Source organism: Lissotriton vulgaris, chromosome 3_1 (genome assembly GCF_964263255.1).
Source record: "Lissotriton vulgaris chromosome 3_1, aLisVul1.2, whole genome shotgun sequence".
Classification (NCBI taxonomy): domain Eukaryota; kingdom Metazoa; phylum Chordata; class Amphibia; order Caudata; family Salamandridae; genus Lissotriton; species Lissotriton vulgaris.
Window position 1 is genome coordinate 1,064,075,576 of NC_141689.1, and position 26,638 is coordinate 1,064,102,213.

At 42.7% G+C, this 26,638-nt stretch overlaps 1 protein-coding gene across 1 annotated transcript in view; it reads right to left on the reverse strand.

The window, feature by feature from the left end:
- Positions 1-26,638, reverse strand: part of NDUFB6 (NADH:ubiquinone oxidoreductase subunit B6) — a 46,564-nt gene that overhangs the window by 4,712 nt on the left and 15,214 nt on the right. Inside the window, exons 2-3 of the mRNA XM_086963101.1 lie at positions 25,408-25,500; positions 10,099-10,143 (exon numbers count right to left, since the gene is read on the reverse strand). Of these exons, the coding sequence (XP_086819227.1) occupies positions 10,099-10,143; positions 25,408-25,500 (138 nt within the window). The remainder of the gene's footprint in view (positions 1-10,098; positions 10,144-25,407; positions 25,501-26,638) is intronic.

Genomic DNA, 26,638 nt, shown 5'->3' on the forward strand with positions numbered 1-26,638 from the left:
GACATCACAGACATCCACAATAAACTATTTCCCTCCTAAAACCATGTTTTCTGACCAAGACCAACAAAGGGAAGAAAAAGTTGGACGTTGATAGATGGTATAATTGCCAGTGTAAATCCGCACGACTGCACCTAGGCCAAGCTATCAGAAATAGGGATAATGCTGCAATCAGAGCGGCAAGGAAAGCGTACAAATTAGCTATCTCTCAGGCAAAGAGGAAATGGGACGAAGACCACTGGGCTGAGCTAAAAGGGGCTTCTAATAGCAAGGATTCCAGGCTGTTCTGGAAAATTATCAAGTGGGGCAGAGGAGGTTGCCCCGCAAGACCTGATAACAACGTAGCCGAAGAAGCCTGGGTTGATTACTTCAGACCACAGTACTCTGAAGTTATGCAACCCGGGGCAGGGGAGGGCATAATGCCAGTTTTTGCGACTGACAATTTGTTCACCCACAAAGAAGTTGAGAATGCTATTAGTTCGGTAAAATGTGGGAGAGCGCCAGGGTTAGACGGGATTCCCTCTGATATTTTTAAACATGACACGAAGAGGTGGGCGAAATATATCTTTTTGTTAGGAAATGCCCTAGCCAAGGGGGGGGTGGTTCCTGAGTTATGGAAGGGAGCAATTATTATTCCCATTCATAAAAAGGGAGACCATTCACTCCCTGCGAATTACAGGCCCATAAGTTTGATAGCAACCGTGCAAAAAGTAATGGGGAGGATGGTTACGAATCAACTCATGGACTGGGTGGAAGACAACAATGCTCTCTCACCATTTCAAGCAGGATTCAGGCGAGCGACCAGCACTATTGACCAGGTCTTCCGCTTTACTATACTACGGTGGAAGACGGTCTTGCTTAGTAAGGGCTGCCTGTACGTCGCATTTGTCGACCTACGGGCGGCGTTTGATTTGGTCCCCAGGTTTAAGTTATGGCAGGTCCTGCAAAAATTGGGGATTCCCCCTGAACTTCTTACCTTGATCATGCGCTTGCATGAATCTAACTTTGCAAGAGTACAGTGGGGTGGGACTGGTGAGTCAACTATGGACTTCCCAGTGGAAAGGGGGGTCCGACAAGGCTGCGCCATGGCACCCTTACTGTTTTCATTATTTATCAATGGGATTGTTGACCAAATGTTGAAAGCATGCATAGACGCTCCATCGTTAGCGGACACCAGGGTCCCCATCCTGATGTTCGCTGACGACACCCTGATTATTTCAAAAACTCCTGCGGGGTTACAACGGGCACTAAATATATTTGATTCTTTCTGCAATGAGCATGGCCTGGAAGTAAACGTGGGGAAAACGAAACTAACGGCTTTTACCCCTCGCCGAAAAATTTATCCTAAGGTATCCCTGAATAATAGTAAGTTAGAGACTGTTAAAGAGTTTGTATATTTAGGGGTACAGATAGCAGAGGGCTCCGGTTGGTCACATCACTTGGAAAAAGCGGCCTTGAAACACCAACAACTATCAGGAGCATTGCGGGGGGAGCATCGCAAATCCAAGACGAAACCGATCAAACCCGCTCTTATGGTATATGACGCGAAGGTCTTAGGCGCGACCTTATACGGTGCAGAGTTATGGGCCTGGGACAATCTCTCGACTTTACAGATATCTGAGAATAAGTTTCTCAGAGGGATTGCAGGACTCCCACAAAGTACCCCCTTATTGCCATTGTTCCTTGAGTTGGGTAGACGTCCCATTGGAGATAGAGCGAGGTTGCGCCCTGTTCTCTACTGGAGACGTCTATGGACAACTCCGGAGATTCGGCAATATGCGGAGGGATTCCTCTCAATAATCAGGGAAGACAACTTCCACAAGATAAAGTGGTCAAAAAACTTAAGGTCCATGCTATTTAATCTTGGGTTTTCCAATCTGTGGACCAATCCTCTTGGGGAGGTCTTCCCTAGCAAGGAAGCACTTAAATTACAATATTGGGACTGGGTGGACAGTAATCTGATGAGAGGTGTAAGGTCGGATTCTATGGCGGGTCGCTTCTTGGAGACTAAAATCCATCCTATTCTGGAAGACTACTGGGATACCATTACGGTCCCACTGTCTAGGAAGCTGTTCTTCCAGGTTAGATCTGGCTCAATTCCCCTAAAAAAACTAACCGCTGGGTGGCAAAGGTCGACCAACACGCTATGCCCGGCATGTGAAACAGCTGAGGAAAGTCTAGGCCATTTTTTATTTGCTTGCAAAGCCTATTCTTCACCCAGGAGGGTATGGCTTACACCTGTATGCAAGAACCTCGGGACACGCGATAGTGCTGTGGCACTGAGAATTTTGTGCACTTCAACCCAAGAGCCTATAGTTATTGGGGTGGCCAAATATTTGGGGTGGGCCTGGGCAATTAGGCGGCAATATCTGTGTGGGTCCTCTTAAACATGTTTTTTAGACTGTTTTATAATATTCAAATTTATTGTGACATAAATGTAAATCTTTTTTAGAGGTATTGTATGAGCTTGCACAAATGTTACATGAACTTGTATTTGCCAATTGTTATGTTTTTTATTGTCATGTTCAATTTTATTCTGTGCTTTTATGAGAATTTATCTCGAATAAAGCTTGTACATGTGCAAATCATCTTCGTGAGTATACATTCATGGCCACTGACTTTACAGGGCCTTCATATCAATATTCAATGGAGTGATTAGAATAACCTTATTGTGTTTCATTTTTAATCCTTAAAAAATAAGCATTGGCAAAGCCATGAAGGTCTTGCTTATGCAGGAGCTATTGGCTTTGGAAATGTGTTTTAGCCAGGTTGTACACCAGTGCTCCTGCGGTTCAGCTTGCCTAAAAGTTAATGGGTGGGGTATAGAAGTAGACCGGGATAGAGTAGACTAGGGTATAGTAGAGTGGGGCAGAGTAGAGTGGAGTAGATTGGGGTAAATTAGAGTGGAGTACACTGAAGCAGGGGATAGATTGAAGTGGGGTGGGATAGACTACAGTGGGTTGAAGAGGACGGAGTTGTGTAGATTGGAATGGGGTGGGTGGATTGACAGAGACTGGGGTGGAGTGGGTTAGAGTGAAGTGGAGTTTGGTAGATTAGAGTGGAGTAGATTGAAGCGGGGTAGGGTAGAGAGGTAGAGTGGGATCGGGTACATTGGGGACGGAGTGGGGTAGATTAGAGTGCAGTGGGTGGATTGAGTGGAGTGGATTGACGGAGACTGGGTTGGAGTGAAGTGGAGTGTGATAGAATGGGGTAGATTAGAGTGGGGTAGATTGGAGCGAAGAGGGTAGAGTGGAGTGGGGTAAACAAAGTGGAGTGGAATTGATTGGAGTTAAGTAGTGTTAGATCTGGCATCTTTGGCGTTCTTTCCCCCTATCTTTTCGCCTTTACCTCCTGTATTTTTGATGCTGTGCTGGATTTCTTTTTTGCTGGTTTAGATGCTTTGGGCACATTGCCACTGCTGTTCAGTGTCAAAGTGCATGTGCTCCCTGTGTAAATTGTTATGATGATTGGCATATTTGTGTCACCAAGAAGTCCCTAGTAAAGTGCACTGAGTGTGCCAGGGCTGGTGATAACAACTACTAGTGGGCCTGCAGCACTGTTTGTGAAAGGTAGAGCATGAACTTGTGCAGGTGACATGCTCTGGTAGTGAATTACAGCCATTTTCGTTTTTCACTATTGTAAGGCTATCTTGTCCCATAGACTATCATGCTGGCTACAGTGGCTACCAGCATATCTTCCCATAGGACATAAAAGTCTGGTATCCCTGAACTCAGAATTTAATAGCACATCTTTTAGGAAAGGTTATTTTTAAATCCTGTGTTTGAGAACAGCACTTTTAGAAAGTTGCTGTTCTCTTGGCTGACCTTTCTGTGTGTCTTGGCCTGATTGTGAATTGACTGTCTGGTTTGAGAGTGACAGAGGCTGGGAGCCCGCAGGAGGCTGGCTGAGTCAGCCCTAGGCTCAATATCTGCATCTTGAGTGGTGGGAGGGGATAGCACCTGGGCCTGAATAGGGCTGTGCCTGTCTTCCACAATGCTGGCTCCACCTCCTGCTGGGTGTCTGACAACCCTGCACCTCTCCCTGAAAGGAAAGGAGAGGCCAGTAAAACAAAGTGCTCAAGGAACACCCAGAACTGGTTCAGACCTGGCTCAGAGCCCTCCTGCACAAGGGGATCAAAGACTTTAAGGGGTATAAGTACAGGACCCCTGACTACAGGAAATTAGATCATCCTGGAATCAAGAAGGAACCTCCACCAAGGAGAAAACTGAAACTGAAGGAAGACTGTCCTGCTGTTGCTCTGCTGGACTGACCTGCTGTTGAGTTGCTGCCAAGTAGAAGGGAAGGACTTTGCTTTGCGCTGTGTCCCCTCGCTTGATGGAATCTCCAAGGGCCTGAGAAGAGCTGGCTCCCTGTTAAGAAATCGCAGGAACAAAAGTACTTCACCCCCAGCTTTCCTGAACTCTGCTGAGAGAGTTATGTCCTTCCTAGAGTGCTTGGGCCAGTTGTGGTGCCTCTGGAAGTTGTACCTGTGTTGGGAATCTGGAAACCAAGATTTTAAAGACTTTCTGCAAGTTTTGTCGCATCGCTCGCTTGCGGAGTGCATCCCAGTCAGGCGAGGAAATTCCCGCCGCTACGAAGGCCGAAATCGTCAGAGCGCCTGTTGCCGCTGCCAGAGTCATCGCATCCTTTTTTTTGCGGGACGCACCAGTCCGGTGCGGGAAGATTACCATCGCTGCGAGTATCGTCGCAGAGCCTGTTGTCGCTTGGTGAGATAGTCGCACCGCTTGCTTGCGGACCGCATCACGTCGCTGCAAGTGTTGTCGCAGAGCCATCGCATTGAGGAGCTGCAAGAGTAAGACCACCACTGGCCCGCGCATCGACGCCCCAGAGATCGTCGCGGCCCCAAAGATCATCGCATCGTGCTTTTGCAAGCTTTTTACCTACGGAACATCCGCACCGGAATCCATACAAGGTATTGCATCCCTCCCCATACAGACCGGAGTTACCGCAACACCCAGCAGAGTTTTCGCATCGCCTCCCCAAGGTCTGAGGAGTGACGCATCGCTTGTTTTCCACCACACTAGCTTCTGTTTTGGAACTTTGTCGCATTTAAAGGTACTGTTGGCTAAACGTGACGCAACTCTGAACTTTTCACGCAACTGTGGATTATTTTATCGCAACTTTAAGAACTCTTTTGAAACCATATTCTTGAACTGCATATGTTGGATTTTGTCGTTTTTGTCTTGTGTAGTTTAGATTAAATACCTTTATTTTTTAAACTGTTGTGGAGTCAGTTTGTGGTGTTTTCACTGTTATACTGTTGGTACAAATACTTTACACATTGCCTTTGATAAGCCTTGACTGCTCGTGCCAAGCTACCAAGGGTGTGAGCAGGGGTTATCTCAGAGGGTTTCCTCCTTACCCGGACTAGAACCAAGGGTCCCTCTTTGGACAGTGGTACCTACCTCTGCCAACTAGAGACCCCCAGTTCTAACAGGTAGATTGAGAGGATTGGGGAGAGGAGTAGATTAGGGGGAGTGGAGTGGATTGGGGTAGACTGTGGGAGTGTGGATTAGGGTACATATAGGATTGGAAAAGGAAGATTGGGGTGGGGCAGATTGCAATGGGATAGATTGTAGTGGAGTAGATTTGGATAGATTGGTTTGGAATGGGGTAGATTGGAGTGGGGAAGTCTGGATTAGAGAGGAGTGGGGTAGATTAAAGTGGTGTGGGTGAGAATGAAGTGATGTCGATTGGGGTAGACCTGGGTGGGGTAGGCTTAATGAGGTAGTGTGTGTAGATTGTAGTGGGGTGGATTTGTGTGTCCTGGTGTAGATTGGGGTGAAGGGGGTAGACTGGGGTGAAGGGGGTAGACTGGGGTGGAGAGGAGTAGACTGGAGTTGAGTGTGGTAGATTGGAGTGGAGTTGTGTAGATTGGGCTGAGGTTGAATGAGATAGACTGGAGTGGGTTAGATTGGAATTGGGCAGATTGAGGTATTAAGTGGAGTGGGGTAGATTGTTGGAAAGGAGTTGATTTTGGGAGAGCGGTTTGGGTGAAATGGGGAAGATCATGGGAGGGTGTAGTATTTTGGGGTGGAGAGGGGTAGATTGGGGAGAGTGGAGTGGGGTAGATTGGGGAGAGTGGAGTGGGGTAGATTTGGGGAGAGTGGAGTGGGGTAGATTTGGGGAGAGATAAATGTGGTAGATTGGGGAGAGTGGAATGAGGTTGTAGTGGGGTGGGGTAGAGTGGGGTGGGTGGGTCAGAGTGGAGTGGGGTGGAGGAGAGTGAAGTGGTAGCTGCAAAGAACTGATGGGGCTAGTCACCTGTTATGTTATGTTATGTTAGAACTGTATTTCTTGAGCGCACGGCTACCCAGATCGGGTGTCCCGGCGCTTTGGCAGAGAGTCCTGAACACAACCAAGAAAAACCCAGCGGCAGAAACACTGTAGGCCCACTGGTTAGGCGGAGAAAAGGAGCGTCTTGAGCTCCTTTCTAAAGGCCAGAAGATTATTAGCCTTGCGGAGTGATAGAGGAAGCTCATTCCACAACCTGGCCGCCATAAACTGGAAAGACCGGCCTCCCATCCGCACGCGTTTGATCACTGGTACCTCCACTTTAGCCAGGTCAGCAGATCTCAAACTCCTCCGGGGAACGTAGAAAACAATCCGCTTCCTGAGGTAAGCTGGGCCAATGCAGTGGAGGGCTTTAAACGCCAACGTGAGGACCTTGAAACTAATTCTGCTGGGGATAGACAGCCAATGCAGCCTGCCGCGCAGTAGAGAAGCACTGGCTCTCCGTGGAAGGCCAAAAATGGCTCTGGCCGCCGAGTTTTGAACAACTTGTAATCTGGATACCAGATATTTAGGCAGACCAGAGAAAAGTGCGTTAGCGTAATCTAAACGCGAACCCACGAGTGCTTGCACGATGTTCTTACGATATTGAAGGGAAAGCAGTGGGAGAAATTTCCTCACCATCTTCAAGATACCGAAACATTTCCCCGCCAGGCCCGTGATGTGGGGACGAAAAGATAGACTGTCGTCAAATACCACACCCAGATTTTTTACTTGGGCAGATGGTTTCTCAGGGGGGAACATGTCGGAAGGCCACCACGATTTCCAGCCAGGGTCCTCAGCGCAGCCAAAAAAGAGCAACTCGGACTTATCCGAGTTACATTTCAGGTTCTGGTGCTGAAACCATGCAAAAACAGCACTCAGGCAGTCTCTGATTCTGTCGCCATTAAAAACCTCTCCCTTCCTGCAGGTAAACAGGAGCTGGGTGTCGTCAGCGTATGAAATGACCCGGGCTCCAAATGCCTCCGCGACCTTCGCCAAAGGGGCCACATAAATGTTAAATATGGTGGGGCTCAGGATGGATCCTTGAGGCACCCCCACCTCTAGCGAAGGCATTTCCGCGGAGAACGGAGGAGCCCAGATCACCTGCCGACGGTCGGTTAAGAAGGATTGAAACCAGTCCAACACCGTCCCCCGCAGACCTACCTCCCGAAGTCTTCGGAGGAGGCCGGCGTGTGGGACGGTGTCGAATGCCGCCGACAGGTCCAGCAAGACCAACATAGCCTTTCCCCCAAGATCAAGCGTTTCCCTGATGGCGTCGGTCACCTCCACAAGAGCTGTCTCCGTACTGTAATTAGCACGGAAACCAGATTGGGAGTCATGCAGCAGTTTGTTATTCTCTATAAAGGTGGTAAGAGTGAGCTGAACATGTTTCTCCGCCACCTTCGCCAGAGCAGGAAGGAGGGAGATTGGTCTATAGTTGGCCCACTGTAAAGGGTCGAGCAGAGGTTTCTTAATGAGCGGGAGAATAAGAGCATGCTTCCATTCTTTAGGGACCACTCCAGAACTCAGAGACATGTTGAGCAAGGGGTTCAGCAAGTTGTTAATAGCTGGTGCCACCGAGCTCAGGCATTTGGCCGGACACGCATCCAAGGGGGATCCAGATTTCAACCGGGAAAGCAGCTCCAGAGAGGACTCGCAGGATAACGGGGGGAACGTCGAAAGAGTGGGTGCCTGCTCGGCTGCAGCGGATGGAAGGACCTTCAGATCACTTTCCACAGCTGCGGCCACTTCCAGGGATTCCACCCGATCGAAAGAGTCCTGAATCCTACGGATCTTGTCCACAAAGAAGTCAGCAAGCTGCTTGATCCACTCCTCAGTATGGGAGTGAACCCTAGCGGCCGCCACTGGCTCTGTGAATTCCTTCACAATTCGGAATAGTTCCCGGCTCGTGTTATCAGCCTGGTCTATTCTATGCTCGAAGTAGATCTTTTTAGCTTCGGCAATCTGTCTGTGGTAAGATTTTATCGCACCCCTGTACTTCAGTTTCTCCTCAGGCGCATATCTGCGCCGCCAGAGCCTTTCAGATCTTTTGCAGTCCTGGCGCGCTTTCCGCAGAGTAGCGGTAAACCAAGTCACATACATTTTTGAGCTACTGCACACTTTATAGTTGTATGTTTGTTTCGGCCCTTCTAAAATGAGCATCCACCATGATAGAATGGTAAAGTAAAACAGTCCAAACCATTCCAAGATGTCTGCTATATGCACACATGCATTACGTTGCATTCACAGCCATTATGGTTGTTTTCCTTTACGATTCCAACAAGTCCAACAGCCATTTTAAAATGGAAAGTTAAAAAAAAACAACCACTATCAGAGTAAATGAGATTTACTGGCGTTGCCAACGATTGCTTCTATTAAGTTGTTCCCATATGTCCATATTTGTAGCAGTCTTCCTGCCAGTCTCTCTGATGTTATAACTTCTCCATCTACAGCTCTATGCCACTTTAATTCCCCCTTTCTCTTCGTACGCCCTAGTGTCTTCAAATCTCGGGGGGGGGGGGGGGGGGGGGGTAGCAGTGCCTTACATCGATTTCTAAATGCACGGTGTAAAAAAGAAACTCAATTTTCTTACAGGCATGGAGAAGACCTCACTAGTAAGTAAAAGAGGACTGCATTGCCAATGTGTGGGTTTCAATATATCACATCCTATTTTTAGGTTTCGACTACCAATAGCTGTAGCTGTCTGACTAGAGCTTTTGTTATCATGGAACCAACGCCACATAACCAAAGCCAAATACATACAGATGCATATACAGAAAAGAGCTTTTGGGCAGGCCCTTCGAGCTACTGGCTATTGTGATTTAATTAGCTTTCAGCATATTCAAACAAGGTTGTCCATCAGAGTGGATATGATCTCATAGCCTTTAGCGGATGTGAACACCCTAAAAAAGTAGGTCACAAACACACTGACATTCATTTGTTTTAGTACCCGTAGGGCCCCCATACACTATATACCTGTCACCAGCTCATCCATTGCCTCCTGGCACTCCCACGCTCATATCACCATGTTTTTTGACGGCATTGAGGTTGCAATAAGCTATAGAGTTTTGCACTCCCGTTCCCTTCCTTTTACTATTCTAAAATTGCTGTCAACCCCGCTGGAATGGTAAAGAAAAAGAAAACCCCCAACAAAATGGCTCTGGAGAGTCACGACTCATGCATGGTGCACATGAAACCACACAACAGCTACTTTTTAATTAAACTATTTTGATTGTCTCATGAAAGAAGGAAAAAAAAAAATCACATGATGCATGCATCATAATGCACTGACATCCACTTTGGCCGTCTTTACTTACCTGTTCAATTATTGTGGAAAACCACTTCAGAACAATAAAAAAGAAAGCACAGGGCCTAACAGCATGTTGCAGCTGCCAGGCACAATCAAATAAACAAAGAAAGGCACCGGCAAAGCCTATAGGTTAGCACGCTGCTTCTAAAGGCAAGACCTATTGGCTTTGGTAACTTTGATAGAAGGATATATTAGCCTGTGCTAAAAAGGGGGTTTAGTCTTGTATATCACGGAGAACGATTACAGAGGTAAAGGGAGAGCAAGGTGGGGGGCATAATAAGGTAGAGCTTGAGAGAGAGGAGTTAAATTGTAATGAGGTAATTTTGCAGGAGGCATTCTTTCATCAAGTTTCTGAAAGCAAATGGGACGAAACTTGTCTGAGATTTTTGGGAATAGTGTTCCATATGTTTGGAGCAACACATGAGAAAGAGCATATGATTTTATTGGAAGAAAAGGCAACACACTTTAGTTGCCTGTGTTTTTTTTTTTTTACTTACTGGGTATATTCTGGGCTTCAGGCCAACTATGCCATATGGTCTTTCCTAAAATAAAAAGAAGATATATAAATATTAGAATCAAATACAAAAACAATGCCATTTACACATTTTCAAACCAGCAACAAATCTGATGATGTGCACTAGAAGCAAGCAAGAAAAGCAAGCCTGCTTTTGTGTAACAAAATGAGCTCGGTAAAATTCAAATACTGATGATTCCTTGGGATTTTAACCAGAGTGGAAGTTTGAGTATAAGCATTTTTCTTTGAAGAAAACAAACTTTGTGATATTATCCCACTATATTCTGGGCCTTCACATTGCGCTGATCACAGTCATTTCTACTTCATCTCAATATCGTCAAACACTGCAAGGTCAAAGGCATGAATTGGAAGGTACACAATGTCTGGGTGCAGCAGAATGGATACCCATGGGTAATTCAATTCTAGTGTAGAAAATGTTACAACCAGTCCATTATAGTGCCATCATCTTCGTTCATAACCAATATGATCATAAGACCCCAGTGCATTCTACCAGCAAAGACATACACAAAGCGGTCAGTGAAATTCAAACCTCTCCTAAAGTATTGTGAGCCAATGCCTTCAAACCTCTCCTAAAGTATTGTGAGCCAATGCCTTCAGCCTTCACATTTAACAAAATATAGATGTCCAGAAGATGAAGCACACGCTTCGAAAATGGTTTACTTTACTCATTAACGTCGAAGTATAACCCTGGCTCTCAGATATCTCCCGAGATTAGGGGTGTCCAAATTAGATTCTGCAGGGTTAAATCTATGTTCGATGCTCGGATATCCACTAAAGGAAACTTTGCCCACTGCTTGGATTCAAAGGAGGTAGAAGGAGCAGCCTTACTATAATTTACTGGCCACCAGCAATGAAGGGATTGTCAGACCAACGTTGTGGACAGCTTGGAACCAGCAACTGACTCCTGGCAGCTTCCAGGCTTGTCAGATTGTGAAACCACCAATGCGTGAGAGCATCCATGAGCTGGGCACACCATAGGTTCTTAATGAAAAGAAACCATCAGAAAGTTCCTTAGTATATCAAAGATTTCAAACTTTCTTTATTTTTCCAAAACTGATATTTCAATTCATATCAAGCTGTATGTATTTTCATCATGATACATTATTCATCATTCAAGATCGTCGTTTCATAATATGCATTATTTGATACTCCAATGCATTTCGGGCATCTTTGCCCTTTATTAAGGAGCCCTGAAATATAAGGATATGGCAATCACCAATCATGTAACTGACATAGTTGAATTAACACATAGAAAGTCTAACTGCTCATTTTAGCACATAATCATGGCTCTAGAAAAGTGCATAAAGGTATTGTGGGTGACTGCATGGGATTTAACGAAACAGTGAATCTTGTGATTTAGCTGACACCATAACATCAGACGAATGGTCTAAAGTATTAGAGGACATCAAAGTCCAACTAGAAAAACACTCAAAAGAAATCAACGACAGAAAGATCCGAAAATTCATGAGGGACACCCTGGATTATAAACTAGGGGAGGTTTATACATTTGCTGATGTATACGCCCAAAGGAGGAGAAACAAACCATACAGTCAACAAACTGACACATCCTCATCTGGAAGTGACACCTCAAACCGTCCTCAAAAGCGAACAAACTTCCCGGCAACAGCTGTGAGACCCAGTGAGCCTACACTGACATACCAAAAGGATAGTCCAGCTACCTCTGCGCCTTTTTTAGAGCAAAGCCCGGATCTAAGAGAAGACCCAGGCGGAGTAAAAGAAAAAGAGACCGAAAAAACTCATCCCAACACACGGAGCACCATCGAAAAGAAGGTTACCAAGAAGAAAAACCCTTAGTTATAAACATCTCTGACACCATCTTGAAACCACATGTAATGAAATTATTGGAGAAAGGAACATCATTCATTCCCACTACCCAGACAAACTTACTGGAACTAGACATCAGCACCTTTAAGTTTACAGTTATAAACATCTCTGACACCATCTTGAAACCACATGTAATGAAATTATTGGAGAAAGGAACATCATTCATTCCCACTACCCAGACAAACTTACTGGAACTAGACATCAGCACCTTTAAGTTTACCCGTAAACTAAGATTAAGACATTCTTTTGACAATGTGTTACCTCCACCCACTCAGCAAAAATCTGATCAACTGATGGGCTTAAGACCACCGAGTTCTTATCAAGTGCCATGCAGCCATAAATGCATTGACCTTTTCGAAAATTTAGTTAAACAAGATACTTCTAAAATTAATTTTAAAAGGAAAATGCGTAAAAATATCACACAAAAAGATCAAGACACCTTAAAAAAAGATCGCTAACAACCTAAACTTCAAATGTATTAAAGCCGACAAAGGGGGAGCCCTGGTCATTTTGAATACAGATATGTACAACAGAAACATGAAACAACAGATTTCTGATGAACAAATATACTCTAAACTGGATGGGAATCCTACGAACCTATTCAAAGACAAACTCATTGAAATTCTAAATAAAGCATTGGAAACAGGTACTATTGATGACAAAACCAAAAGATATCTACTTCAGCAACATCCCAAAAGCCCATCCATTCAGATGACGCCTAAAATACACAAGGACTCAAGGACCCACCTTTTAGGCCCATAGTATCTACCAGAGGTTCCCTGCATGAACCAGTGGGGACATTTTTGGACAGATATCTACAACCGATGGTGAAAAGCATGAAAAGCTACATAAAAAGACACCACTGAATTTTTGCTAAAATTATCAGAGGTTACCATTAACCCAGAGGAAGTTACTCTTGTGTACTGCTGATGTGAACTCATTGTACACCTCCATTCCCCATGGGGGGGGGGGGGGGGGGGGGGGGAAATTGAGGCTATGGAAAATATCATCTTAAATAGTGACATTGAACCCCCCCATGCAGCAATTCTTAATGGAATTAATGATATTCACCCTCTATCACAGTTACTTCGAACACAACCAGGAATGGTATTTACAACTGTCCGGGATGTCAATGGGCAATTGCGCTGCTCCAACATATGCCAACACCTACATGAAACAATATGAGGATAACAACATCTATGGAGAAATAAATTGGACAAAGAATCTGAAATTATATGTCCGATACATTGATGATTTATTCATTATCTGGAAAGACACTAAACAAAACCTTGAACAATCTTTGATGAAATTGAACACCATTGATGACAGAATCAAACTCACTTGGGAAATCAATAATACATCCATTACCTTCTTGGATGTACTGATCACTATAACCCCCACGGGGTTTGTCACAGACCTTCATCGCAAAGCCACTGATTGGAATAACACACTTCACTTTTCAAGTTTTCACCAAAGCTCACTTAAAAGACATTTACCATTTTCACAAATGCTACGAGCTAAAAGAATCCCCTTTAATCAGAGTCTAGCAGAAGAAAGCATCGAAGAAATGGGGAAGAGATTCAGTAATAGAGGTTACCCCAGTATGATAGTCGAAGAAGCAAAAGCTGGTGTAGCTCTGATCACAAGAGAGGAAACATTAAAAAGAAGAATCAAGACTGAAGACACCAGAATGGTGCTGGTATCAAAATTCTCTACTATGAGTCAAACATACAAAAAGATCATATTAAAACACTGCCAATATTGAGGATGGAGCCCGACGTTTAAGGTATATTTGAAACACCACCCGTGTTTGCTATACCAGGCATGCGAATATTCAGGAAATTCTAAACAAAGAACCAAGTGATAAAATGGAAAGTAAAGGAACTCGAGCGTGTTTGAATTGCAGTAATTGCAATAATATTATCAAAGGTAACGTGGTTACACATCCCATGAAGGGGCATGACATTAAGCTAAAGGTGAATGCAACTTGTGACTCCACCAACCTAATCTATTTAGTGAAGTGTCCATGTGGCAAAATTTACATTGGAAAAACCGAGAGGAAAATAAAAGTGCGCATCAATGAACATAAATCCAATATAAGAACCAATAATGAAAAATCGAATATTGCTGCACACTTTATGGAATTCAAACACAATATTTCTCAATTGAAATTCATGGTTCTTGAAATCATCAAAAAACGAGAAGGCAGACAATACTAAACATTTGCTACAACGTGAGATTGCATGGATTTATAAATTGCAATCAATGAAGCTGTTTGGACTTAATGATCGGCTGGAATTCAGTGGTTTCATTTAGCCACCTGTATAGGTGATTTATTGATGCTATGTTACTTTATTGTGTGGTTTACATTGTAGATTGTATATACTCGTTTTCTCTATGTTTTGACACTCTTACTCATGGGCGCCAAACCTGTTCACAATGCACACCGTCCTCTTTCTACCTCACTTGTTATGTCTGCCCCACGTGATCAGAACAGCCGATTTACGTTACTTCTTAACTGCCAACGACACTCCCCAAACACTCGATATCACCCAAAAGGATCGTTGATACCACGTATACCTGGAACTTCAAGTAAGTTTGGTTCCCTTTGGACATCACGCATGGGTTACTTTCACCGCTACTACTTACCCGCATGACTCTTAGAGGCTTTGCCATTCTTTTTAACTTAACGATCTAAGACGGGTCATCGAACTATTCGTCATAGGTATATTTAACAAACAGCCTCACACATTTCTTTATCGAGCACAATTTCTAACCACTTATCATTCCCTCACTGAGCACTATCAGTTTAACGTTCCCTAAAACGTATTCACGGTTTCATTAAATCCCATGCAGTCACCTACGATACCTTTATGCACTTTTCTAGATCCATGATTATGTGCTAAAATGAGCAGTTAGACTTTCTATGTGTTCATTCGACTATGTCAGTTACATGATTGGTGATTGCCATACCCTTATTTTTCAGGGCTCCTTGATAAAGGGCAAAGATGCCCGAAATGCATTGGAGTATCTAATAATGCATATTATGAAACAACGATCTTGAATGATGAATAATGTATCATGATGAAAATACATACAGCTTGATATGAATTGAAATATCAATTTTGGAAAAATAAAGAAAGTTTTGAAATCTTTGATATACTAAGGAACTTTCTGATGGTTTCTTTTCATTAAGAACCTATGGTGTGCCCAGCTCATGGATGCTCTCACGCATTGGTGGTTGCACAATCTGACATGAATTGACGTGCATGGAAGGACACGTCACCTTTAGGAGCACCCCAACTAATTAATATTTTCAGATTTTACCTAAACCTGTGGAAAGATACAGCAGTGCACCCCCTCGCCGTCAGCTTCCAGGCTTGAACATACCAAACCATGGATAGCAGTAGAGAAAACGAGATGATGCAGTCTTTCATGAATATCAGCGCATGTATAAGACAATAGCGTCTTCCACTCACACACATAAAATACTGATGGGAATGTATCTGGGAAGACTGGGCTTGTGTCCAAGCAGACAACATTATTTCAAAGACCTCATCTACAGTTTCAGCACAGGCAGCTTCCAAGATGGCTTTCATCGCTGGTACCTCAGCTTGCCTCCGTCACTTCCCCTTGCCTCCTGTGCCAGAACCACAGCATTGGTTTTTAGGGAATCAGATTTCTGAACTGGTCAGGCAGCCTGCTGACCCAGTGCCTAAAAAGTCTGCCATGTTAATAAGTTTTTCCTCAGTCTATCCCCTCATAGGAGTTCATAATATCTAGTAGATGATTGCATTCATTTATTGCTGCATATGCCCATTAAACCCAGTTTTCCACCTGTGCTTTGAGAGGTAAGCATCAAGGACTTGGCATGCCACAGCATATCTGTTCAACCCAAAACACATACATACACAATCTAAATGGAACTCATTTACAAATTGATTATCTCTAAAATCTGCGATTCATCATCCAGCCTTCCATGATAGCTGTTGCACACACTTTAAGGGTTTTCACCAAAATGCATGAGAAGTACCAAACTACAGAGCCTTGACCCTCACAACCACCTTCCATGGAGGACCCACATTACCAGTAAAACACAACCAGGCACTATCATACCTTGATGACACCCAGAAAAATAAATAGACGGCAAGTACAGAAATGTTAAGCCTCTTTCTCCAACTGGAAAAACTATAAGCAAACCCGGGAATCCGCTCATTCGCATAAAGGCTGCCCTACAAGCAGCAGATTGCTTCGTCAATGACAAAGCAAGCTTAATATCCCAATAGGATAGTGCTTCACTGGCTACCTCTGCATTCTTACACCATATTCAAATCTTGTGTCATATTCAAAGGGTCAATGACCACACCCCCTTATAACTGGCAGGAACACTCTGATGTCCCGAAAATTCCCTAAACTTACCCCATTATAATACAACCAAGGGCAGTGATGAAAACAAACCACACATTTCTTCAACACGTTTGTTTAACTGAAAGACTCTTTACTCATTGTGACAACTCACTGCTTGGAGCAATCACTCAACCAAAACCAATGACTTCACCTATCATAATAGAGAGTAATGCCAATGACGAGTCCCTCGTCTGCCATATTAAAAGTACATAGATCTTGTACAGGGGACTGCTGCTTTTTGTCTAAGTTTGTACTACAGAAAAACCATATTCATACATGTGCAACAAGGAGATCTTTGTTATTCATAGCTACTGTAATTATGGAAATAGGACTTTAGAGTTTGAACTGGAAGTGGGTTGTGAAACACAGATACTGTGGTATACAACTGTGGAATGCTTACATACAATGAAAGCAAGATCCTTTGGCACATATTTAAGTGTATGGACTCTCTCAAGTAATGACTAAGTATTCTCATAGCACAGCTCCGTGCCTCAGGGTAGTTAGTATGTGCCACGAATATCTAACTGGGGCATACTGCAAGCTGATAGCGAGGTCAGTAACACAATTTCACTTTTCACCCAGTTGAAAGAAAACACGGAGTATCAAGGTTTCTTTGAATGGATGACAAAACTGTAGCATGGGAAATATGAAGGAGAGGTAAATGACATGCCTTATTTTATGCTTTGTGGTACACATTCTAGCATGCTTTACAAATGTTGGAGTGCAGTGCTATACAATGGCCACGGTATGCCTTCACAGTCCTCTAAAGGGAGAAAATGCTTTGGTGCGTAGGATTTTTTTCCCCCTTGTGTATAATACAGAATATTCAGGAAGTCATGAGTTGAAGTTTAATACACAGACCTTATTCATAGAAAGATTACAAAAAAAAACGGACTTAGAATCCCTAAAAACATTATTGCTTGACAACGACGAAGATAAAAGTCCAAATAACTAGATAATAGTGGTACCAACAGCAAAATAAATACAGATGTCAGATCAGGTGTCTCCAACCTGTGATCGCAAGCCACCAGTATCTTGCAGACGCCTTCAGAATAGCTCACAGCCTTGAGTTCATATTTAGGTCTCGCCTAGGCAGCGCATGGTCTCTGAGACCTTCTCCCTGTCACCGCAAGAAAGACTTGTACAGCAGCTCTAATAACTTCTAGGCTTGACTACACAATAGCCTCTATACAGGCACCAATAAAACTATCCTAAAAAAACTTCAGACCGTTCAACATGCAGCAGCCCGTCTGGTACTCGGGTTGCCACGTCGCTCCTCTGCATCTGCAGCTTTAAAAATGTTGCATTGGTTACCTATACATGTGCTATTCAAGATACTGGTCATCACTTTTAGAGCTTTCAGGGACACTTGACCCATGTACCCAAGTTCTAGATTCTTGCTCTATATCACTCTACGTACTCTTAGATCTACCTCAGCCAATCTCTTAAAACCTGCCTCCTTCAAACTTAAAACTAGAGGAGGTAGATCAGTAATTGTCCTAGGGGCAAAAGCATAGAATTCACTACCCAGCCAACTTCATCTCATTCAATCTGAAGCTTCTTTCGGGAAATCCCTAAAAACTTGGATTTTCGGAGCCCCTGACTCTATGCTTCTCGCTCATTTAATTCCTTCCGGTCCCTCCAGGCAACTCTAACTACCCTGTACCTTCTTTCTCCTATGTCTGCACAGTGCCAAGACGCTCCTTTGGAGTGACAGTCGTGCTTTAGAAATCACGCATACAATACAATACATGCTGTATCTATAATATGGGCTTCAAACAAGGCTCATCTTTTTAACTATCCTTTGTAAATGCCTGCTTTTCTTTGCCTAATATGCTCAGTAGTCCCTCCTTTTGTAACTTCCCAAGAGGAATCCCTGTGTCACATGTGCTCTTACTCTTCATTTTATTTATTACACTTTGTGAGAACTCTTTTTTTTTTTAGACTTTTCGTAGCTCATTTTCGAGCCACAACAGTAACGCACTTCCCCAACCACAATGAATGTATTTGCACTAGTCACCTTGTGTAATGTAATCTGGTACTTATGGAAAGCACTCCAATTTCCTTGGAATTGCGCAATATATAAAACTACAGAAAATGGCTAGAAGATATTTAATTAAAGCTATCTAAAAAATAAGTCTCCTGCCTCTCACTAGACCAACATTTTAACAAATACCATGATTTTGCAGATGCTGTAGATCAGGATACAGTTTTAGTGGCCATTTTTGAAAAACACACTTTTCATTTAATACAGTAAGTCAAAGGGAATGACTATCGTTATCACATCGCTCGTTGCATTATGTACGCAGAGTGTGTTCCTTCTGCTGTGTTGTTGGCAGTGAGCCGTCCTGGCACTAGCATGTTACGAGAAATTGTTTTTTTAAATATAATTTAAACTGACATGGTTAGATATTGTTTTGTTGTCTCTGTACCTCATTATTAGAAGAGCGTGCAATACAAGTGCATGTTGTTGGTCAAGTATTGTGTTGTGTAAAAACTTTAAGGTACAGGAACGGAGTTTAGACTGGCTGTGCCCTAAAATTGCCTTTCATAACTTTCTTGCCCCGAACATGGCTGTCCCTCAACTCAACTCTTGAGAAGAATGCAGCGTGCTCTAGTGTCTGGTAGTTCTCCGACAAGGTCTGTAAGAGTCTTCCTGCCATTATCTTATGTCTAATGTGGTGGCGTGCTACTGCAGAGGGTTTCTATCAGCACCAGGGCAGGCATGGGGAAAAGTGTGTGTTAAGATTGATTGGTAGACTGGGGAGCACTGAGGTCATGTCCTCCTCCAGGACCCATCCATAGAATCTCTGCGTAAGTAACTGAAAATGTGACTTTATCGCTACTGAGTCTGCCATACATACTTGTGAACTGGGGTTTTGGCTCCCTTTATGGCTTAACATCCTGTGCTTTTGACAAACTAACTTAATGGCTTTGTGCCTTACAAAAACACCAAATGCAGGTTGTTAGGGTGATAATCTTTACTGGCATGCTAAAGCACTGCCTCCCGGATTCAAGCAGGTCGATTACAAAACAAAGACAGCAAGTATTCTACTTTCTTAGTCCATCTCGGACTCCATCCTGGTGCTTGCTTCAGAAATAAGATGTGCATTGCTGATAAGCTTTCCCTTTGCTAAAATGTTTCGACAGGCTGCACACACACTGCAGTGCTTTACAAATACACTTAATGACGCTTTTCACAAAATTTAAACTTAAACGGACCTTTTTAGACCGAGCCTCGGCAGTGCATAAGCTACTCTACGAGGCATGCTGTTCCTAGAATATGGACTTTAAGAACCACCCATCTTTTCAATTGCCTCCTCTTACTGTCCTTTGTAAATGCTGACTTTTGATTGGTGGATAGGCTTAGTAATCCCTTCTTCCAGACTTTTGGATATTCCCAGGAGGACTGCCACTGTTACATGTGCTTTTACACTTCACGCTATTTCCCAAACTTCGAGAGCACTCTTTCTTTTGTTGGTCTGAATCTGCTCATGTTAGGTATTTTGGTTAATGAAACCTTCGAGGCCGCTTCTTTTTTCCACTTGGACGGACACTTAATCTCTTAATCTCCCCATACCATTTCTCACACCACCTCATCCCTCCCACAACAATGCTTGCCCGCCCCCACCACCCCTCCGAGGTCACTGCTTGTTCCTGCTTATAAAGCAGCAAGATCCCTAGCATCTGTTCCCGAGTGCCATGGCCTTCCACAACCCGCTTCTGAAGACAGGAGACAACTGCAAATCTTCAGTGCCCGCTATACCGTCCTGCCCGTCGCGGCTTAAAATCTCTAGCATTTCTTTTCCTACTCTTTTATTTGCCTTAGAGTAGTTGCATTGGCAATGCTTAGTTTTTTGAACAACCGTATGTACTTTATCTTGTAAAATAAAGGAGAAATACAGACAGGGCTGGAGTGTCCTGTTTTACGTTGTTTTCTACACAAATGTAAAATTATTAATTATCTATCACTCAGTTCACTCTTTATTTTTTAGAAAGTATAATATTTCCAAGTAAATAAATACAAATATTTTGACTTTTTTGTTTAATCTTTCTATCGTTTCAGCAGGAACCAGCCCCCATTCTAAAATGGTGGCTTGCCTGGTGGCAGGAGTGACGTGCCCCATTGGCTGGGGGCAGACCAGATCACGCTGGTCACCGGGTGGCACTGCTCATGTGTATTCAGACGGGTATAGAGGTCTCTGCACCCAGCACAACTGTGCATTTCAGCTTAGGCTATTACCCTGTCAGTCTGCGCCGCAGCCCTGGTAAGCATGAAGAGGCGTGTGCAGCCCTCGTTATATAATACTGTCTGATTTTACCGATAAAAAAAAAATATTTTTAAACTAGCAAAGATAGAAGCAGGAAATATGAATAAATAGCAGGAAAAAGCGAACCTAGTAAAGGAAAGCATAAAGTTATTACAGTTTCTAGATATTTCAGATGGTAAGTGGGGATTTGGTAACTGATACAGTAAAAGATGAAGATGTGTTAATTTCGTAGTCCGACTGATGTGCTTATGAAGATTATCGTATTAAGGTACTTCGATTTGACAGTAAAACAGAAGGTCCACTTAGGGGGTTTGGAAGGCCGTTCAACTGGAGAAGAGGATGTTTTAAGGACATGTGCAGCACAGCCATTAATTCCTGAAATATCTGCATGCTTCAGTTGGGTAGGTACCACACTTCAGAAGTCTGCTTGTTAGTGTACATTTGTGAGTCGATTCTTGCACAGGATTTGATACACAGGATCTTGTTTAAATCAAACCAACTACAGTTGGGCAACTTGACTGCAAAAGTACCTTAAATAATTCAAATCTGTTTTATGCAAAATACAGATGCACCAAATCCAACCATCAACACGCTTCTTTTTAGATTAATTCTAAAAGATACAACTATCACATACGTAACACAAAAGTAAAAAACATTTTCATTACGCTAATAGCGCTAACGCTAAAATAAGTGAGACCTATTGCATTGCAAATTCTTGTTTCTTATGCAATTAGTAACAGTTTTACTTTTATAAAGGCAACCTATTCCATTTTTGCCTGCCGCAAAAGGAGTGTGAAAACAATTTGCTTTAAAAAAAATGTGTAGTAACCACACTCACAGTAGTTAGTAGGTAGGAGCTTCTCTATTCACAAGTACATGTATACAGCTTCACAGTAACCTTCAGTTTCTTCAACTGAAAGCCTTACTTAGAACACCACTACAATATCATTCAACCGCATCACCAAGTTCTACAATTGCAGGAAAGGATTTCCACACATCTACCCCCAATACAAAGAATTCCTTCACAATAGATAAAGAAAAGACAAGAAATAGGAACATTTCCAATCCAAACTAACATTGTACAAAACAATAAATTAATCTAATAATAAGGATAAAGGATTTCCACATGTGAAATATGCATTTCAACTACATTTCATTCAGTAAAATTTGGAGCATTAACTTTACACAAGTTACCCACACTCTATTCCTTTCCATCATCTAATTTGACAACAGACTTCATTACTTTAACCACTCTTTGCGGCTGAGAGAACTTGCTTCCTTCCTTCTTAATAAAAACCAATTTTCCTCGTAGCAACCCAATCACCACATTTCACTCCAAAAATCTTCACTCCCTTTCTCTTATCATAATCTGCCTTGTTGCATCCATGTGACTTTCTCACTCATGCATTCCAGATCCACCCAAACTTCTTTTTTCTTTTGCAACCACACAGGAGACTCTTTGTTTGCCGGTTCTCTGCCTTTAAGGGCAACAAATGGAGAAACTCCAGTGACAGAATGAGGCATCACTCTATGGGCCCACATAATTGTGTCCAGTTCCTCTTTCCACGCTAATCCGTTACCCAGGGATAATTTAATGTTTTCCGCACTGATACGGTTGACCCTTTCAACCAATCCATTAGCCTGTGGCCTAAACATTGCCTCTCAATTATGCTGGATTCCCAACTTTGCAAGAAACTTTGGCAAACTGTGGAAACCAGTTGTATTCCATTATCGGTGACTAATGTCTTCGGTATTCCTTCCTCCAAGAATACATCTTTTAGAAACTCAACCTGCATGGACGAAATGTGCTTCACAGACCTGACCACAAACCATTTACTATAGTAATCCACTAAAACAATTAAGAATCTATTCCTGACCCCCAATCTTTCTATAGGAACCAGGAAATCCATAGCCAATTTCTCCCAGGGTAGATCAGGTACCTTCACACACCCTAAAGAAGGCGGACCAACCACCCTGCTCTTGTCACGGTTGCTAAAAGCATAACAATCTTTAACAACCTCCTCCACCACCCTATCCATTTCAGGCCACCAAAAACACTGCCTCAATCTCCTTTTACTTATACTCCTCCCCAAGTGTACAATCTTAATCAGTCTACCTCTCAGTGCCTTAGGCAGAACTATGAGGTTGCACCTCAAAAACCTTATCTGCTCGAATGCTCAACTGATCCTTCACCTTATCATACTGTCTCATTCATTCACTCAAAACTGAAGCATTTTGCCACTTATCACGTCCTTCAACTCTCTGTATTCCTCATCTGCACTCAATTCTTCCATCCACTCATGCGTCAAAGCCAATTCCCCATCAACAAGAGTTGTCAACCAACCCACTTCAGACATGAGAGAAACATCCTCCTCTACATCAACTGACAGACGCGATAAACAGCTATCACATTTCTTTTACCCCATACAAATTAAATCGCAAAATTCAAATCCATCACAGACAACAACCAATGGGAAGTACGTGGAATTACATTTCCTTCAAGACCCTTGCCGCCTTTGAAAATATGCAATATGGGTTTGTGATCCGTCCTCAGGGTGAAAGGCAAACCCCATAGGTAAAATCTCAAATGATTAATTCCCCAACAACAAGCTAACGCTTCCTTCTCAATAGCAGAATACGACCTTTCTGCACCCTGCAAACGACGCAATTCATAACCACTCACTTTCTCTTCATCATCAACACTCTGGGTCAACACAGGACCCAACCCCACATTCCATGCATCAGTCATCACTGTGGTCTTTTTCTTAACATCAAAGTGACCCAAAGTAGGCGCACGAACCAGCGAGGCCTTAATATATTTAAATACTGTCTGACAAGCCGTACTCCATTCGAACAGTACTCCATTCTTTAACAATACTCTCATACGTTCTACAATATCAGAAAAATTAGATACAAATTTAGAGCAATACTCAGCAAGGCCAAGAAACAATTTCAATAGTGCTTTGTCAGTAGGTTGAGGAGCTTTAATTATTGCTTTCACAATACTTTTATGGGGTCTAATTCCACCTGCAGATATCTCATGCCCCAAATAATTCACCTGTTCCCTTCTCAGTTGACATTTTTGTTATTTTATAGTCAATCAATGTTACGCGATCCTCCTCAGCACTTCACACTGCAATTGATCATGATCTTCAAAAGACCTACCCACAGCCATAGTGTCCTCCTGGAAACACAAAACCCTTTCCATCCCCTGAAAAATATTTTTCTTAATCCTCTGGAACACCGCAGGGGCAGATGCCAAGCCGAATGGCATTGGACAAAAATGAAAGGCCCCTAGAGGTGTCACAAAGGAAGTCAGAGGACATAATTCCGGAAGCAAATTCACTTGGTGGTAGGCCATAGACATATCTAAAACACTGAATATTTTTTCAGCTCCCTTCACACTCAACAGCTCTGTGATATTGAGAAGTGGCTGACGGTCGACCCATATATTCGTGTTCAAGTCCCTCAAGTCTATGCAAATAGTCTTTCGTTGAGCTCTCCATTTTAGGATAAAATATTAAAATATATGTAACTCATGGTTTGTAAACCAAATTTCATCATCAGAATTCTTCAATAAACTGCTTTTCCAGGGGCGGAGGCTACTCTGAACTCTGGCCCCTGCGCAAATTTGTAGTAACCACACTCACAGAAGCTTCTTTATTCACAAGTACATGTATACAGCTTCACAGTAACCTCCAGCTTCTTCAACTGCAAGCCTTCCTTAGAACACCACTACAATATCATTTGATCGCATCACCAAGTCCTACAATTGCAGGAGAGTATTTCCACAACATTCTCCAGGGAAACGTCTCTCTCTCCATTACAAACTTACCCTATAGAGGCATAAATACAATTTCAATGAACAATATATAGAATGGAGAAGCACAGGTGTGACTGACCCTTCACTAGTGACACAAGATATAACCCTAAATGTTGTAGCACAAAGGATAATCTAATGCTTTGCTAAAAACCTATAAGATTCAAAAAGTGAGACCCCTTAGCTAGGCCAATGCTTGTTAAATAAGCACAGGGTCACATTTTCCTTTTCAGGTTAAGGGAAGGCTGTGTTTATTCTACACTACTATCACCAGGCTGCAGAAGGTAGGGCCTGATAATTAGCAGCGCTCAGTCAGATTTATGACCCAAGCTGGGGCACAGAGGTAAAGAACTGAAGCACTGATGTTTTTAACTCTTAAATAAAAGTCCTTGTCAACTCAATATTGGAGCGCAAGAACACAATTCTGCTTCTCAATGCTTTTAAATGGGAGAAAATTATCAAGTTTATCCTCATTTTTTAATTTTCTCCCATTTCAAAGAGCCACATGTATAAAAAGGACTTTTGCTCCAAGAGGCCAGTAGACACTGTGCCATATATGTACGTAAAAAAGTAATTTTTTTTAGATGGGACAAGTTTAAAGTAAAGAGAAATATTAAGTCAATGTTTTTCTCCACTTTCAATTAAGCCAATTACGTCTTAATGTTTGCCTCTAGTCAAAGTGTTTTATTCAAAGTATTGTTTCTTCCTCTATGGATATTAGGTTTAAAGTTAATGAAGCTAAGCGTTAGGGTGCATGGTAACAATGCACGTGTGGCTTTGCCTTCAGTAGTGAATAATGATTTTCACTGATCAGCAGTAGATTTCACTACAGACATATTTGGAGATGCCTGTTTTAATAGATGTGATAATGAATCTAGATATGCTTATATTAAAAATACAACCTCAAAAATATTGGTAACCCACTTACCATTATATGGTACTTCACATAGTAGTGAACAATCCAGGCAGGTATAAGCAATCGAGTTAAAGTAAACACACCATAATTGTAGGCCTTGAACATCTGAAACAAAGATATACACAAACATATATTGATTACTCCACAATACAACTAAAAACAAAGATTGCATTAAACTTGCGAGATGAACTTCTAATAACTTGACAGTTAATAGAGTATCTCTTAAAAGGGAGGCCAGGAGGAGGATGAAAATATTTTATTCTGGGATGGAGCTACCTTTCGACCTGCCCTTAACTTGTATGTTAGGTTGAAGTCTACCAGACAGAGTTGCTGTCTGGTTACTAACGACTACTTTGGGGACATTCTGAAAGTAGACCTAAAAATGCATTCCACCCATTACTTACCCGTTGCTTTGTGGTTTACAACACACATGCTCTTGCTTTCTATTTGCTGGCTTTATTTGTTTTAGGCTGTCCAGCATGACTTTGTCCCTTACTTGGAGCATAGCCTAGTTACGGCATTCATCCACGAGTGCTCACTTTCTGTAAACGGGCCTTTAAATTTTGTTCTGATCTTGTCACACTTGCTGTGCATTCTAAGACAGAGGTCATATGTCAGGCTCTGTCTTCCAAGAGAGCTTGGTGTTTACTTTTCTTTCTAACTTTAAAGTGAGATGATTTAACGGACAATCTGGGGGTGCACTCATGGGCGGGTGCATGGACGTGGCGGTGCCTGCCACGATATATCACAGCTCAAATCCCCTCACTCGGAAGAAGAAGCCAGCACTCACGAGAGACGTTTCCAGGTCTTGTTTATTCCTAGCTAAACAGACGCGTTTCGGCGATGCCTTCCTCAGTGTTTACACCCCCACAGAGAGGTCGCCATCTTATATATTCATTACAATTCATTATTTCAGCGAAAAGGGACAATGCAGCAGTGTCAATGAACTCGCCATTTTAACATGTCTTCATATACATGAGTAAAATACAACTCGTATTTGAAAGATACAAAGGACTTTTTGGGCAAAATTACTGAATTCATCTGGGATCAGTCTGATCAGTTGATGGTTTTAGTTATAACAAGTTTGTATACCTGTATTGAACATGAAGATGGACTAAAGGCAGGACATTACTATTTGAATAAGAGACAATTGCGATTTGCTGAGCACAATGAAATGCTGCTAGAATTGATCAGGTTTTGTCTTACCAATAATATTTTCTTATTCGAGGACAAATACTTTAGA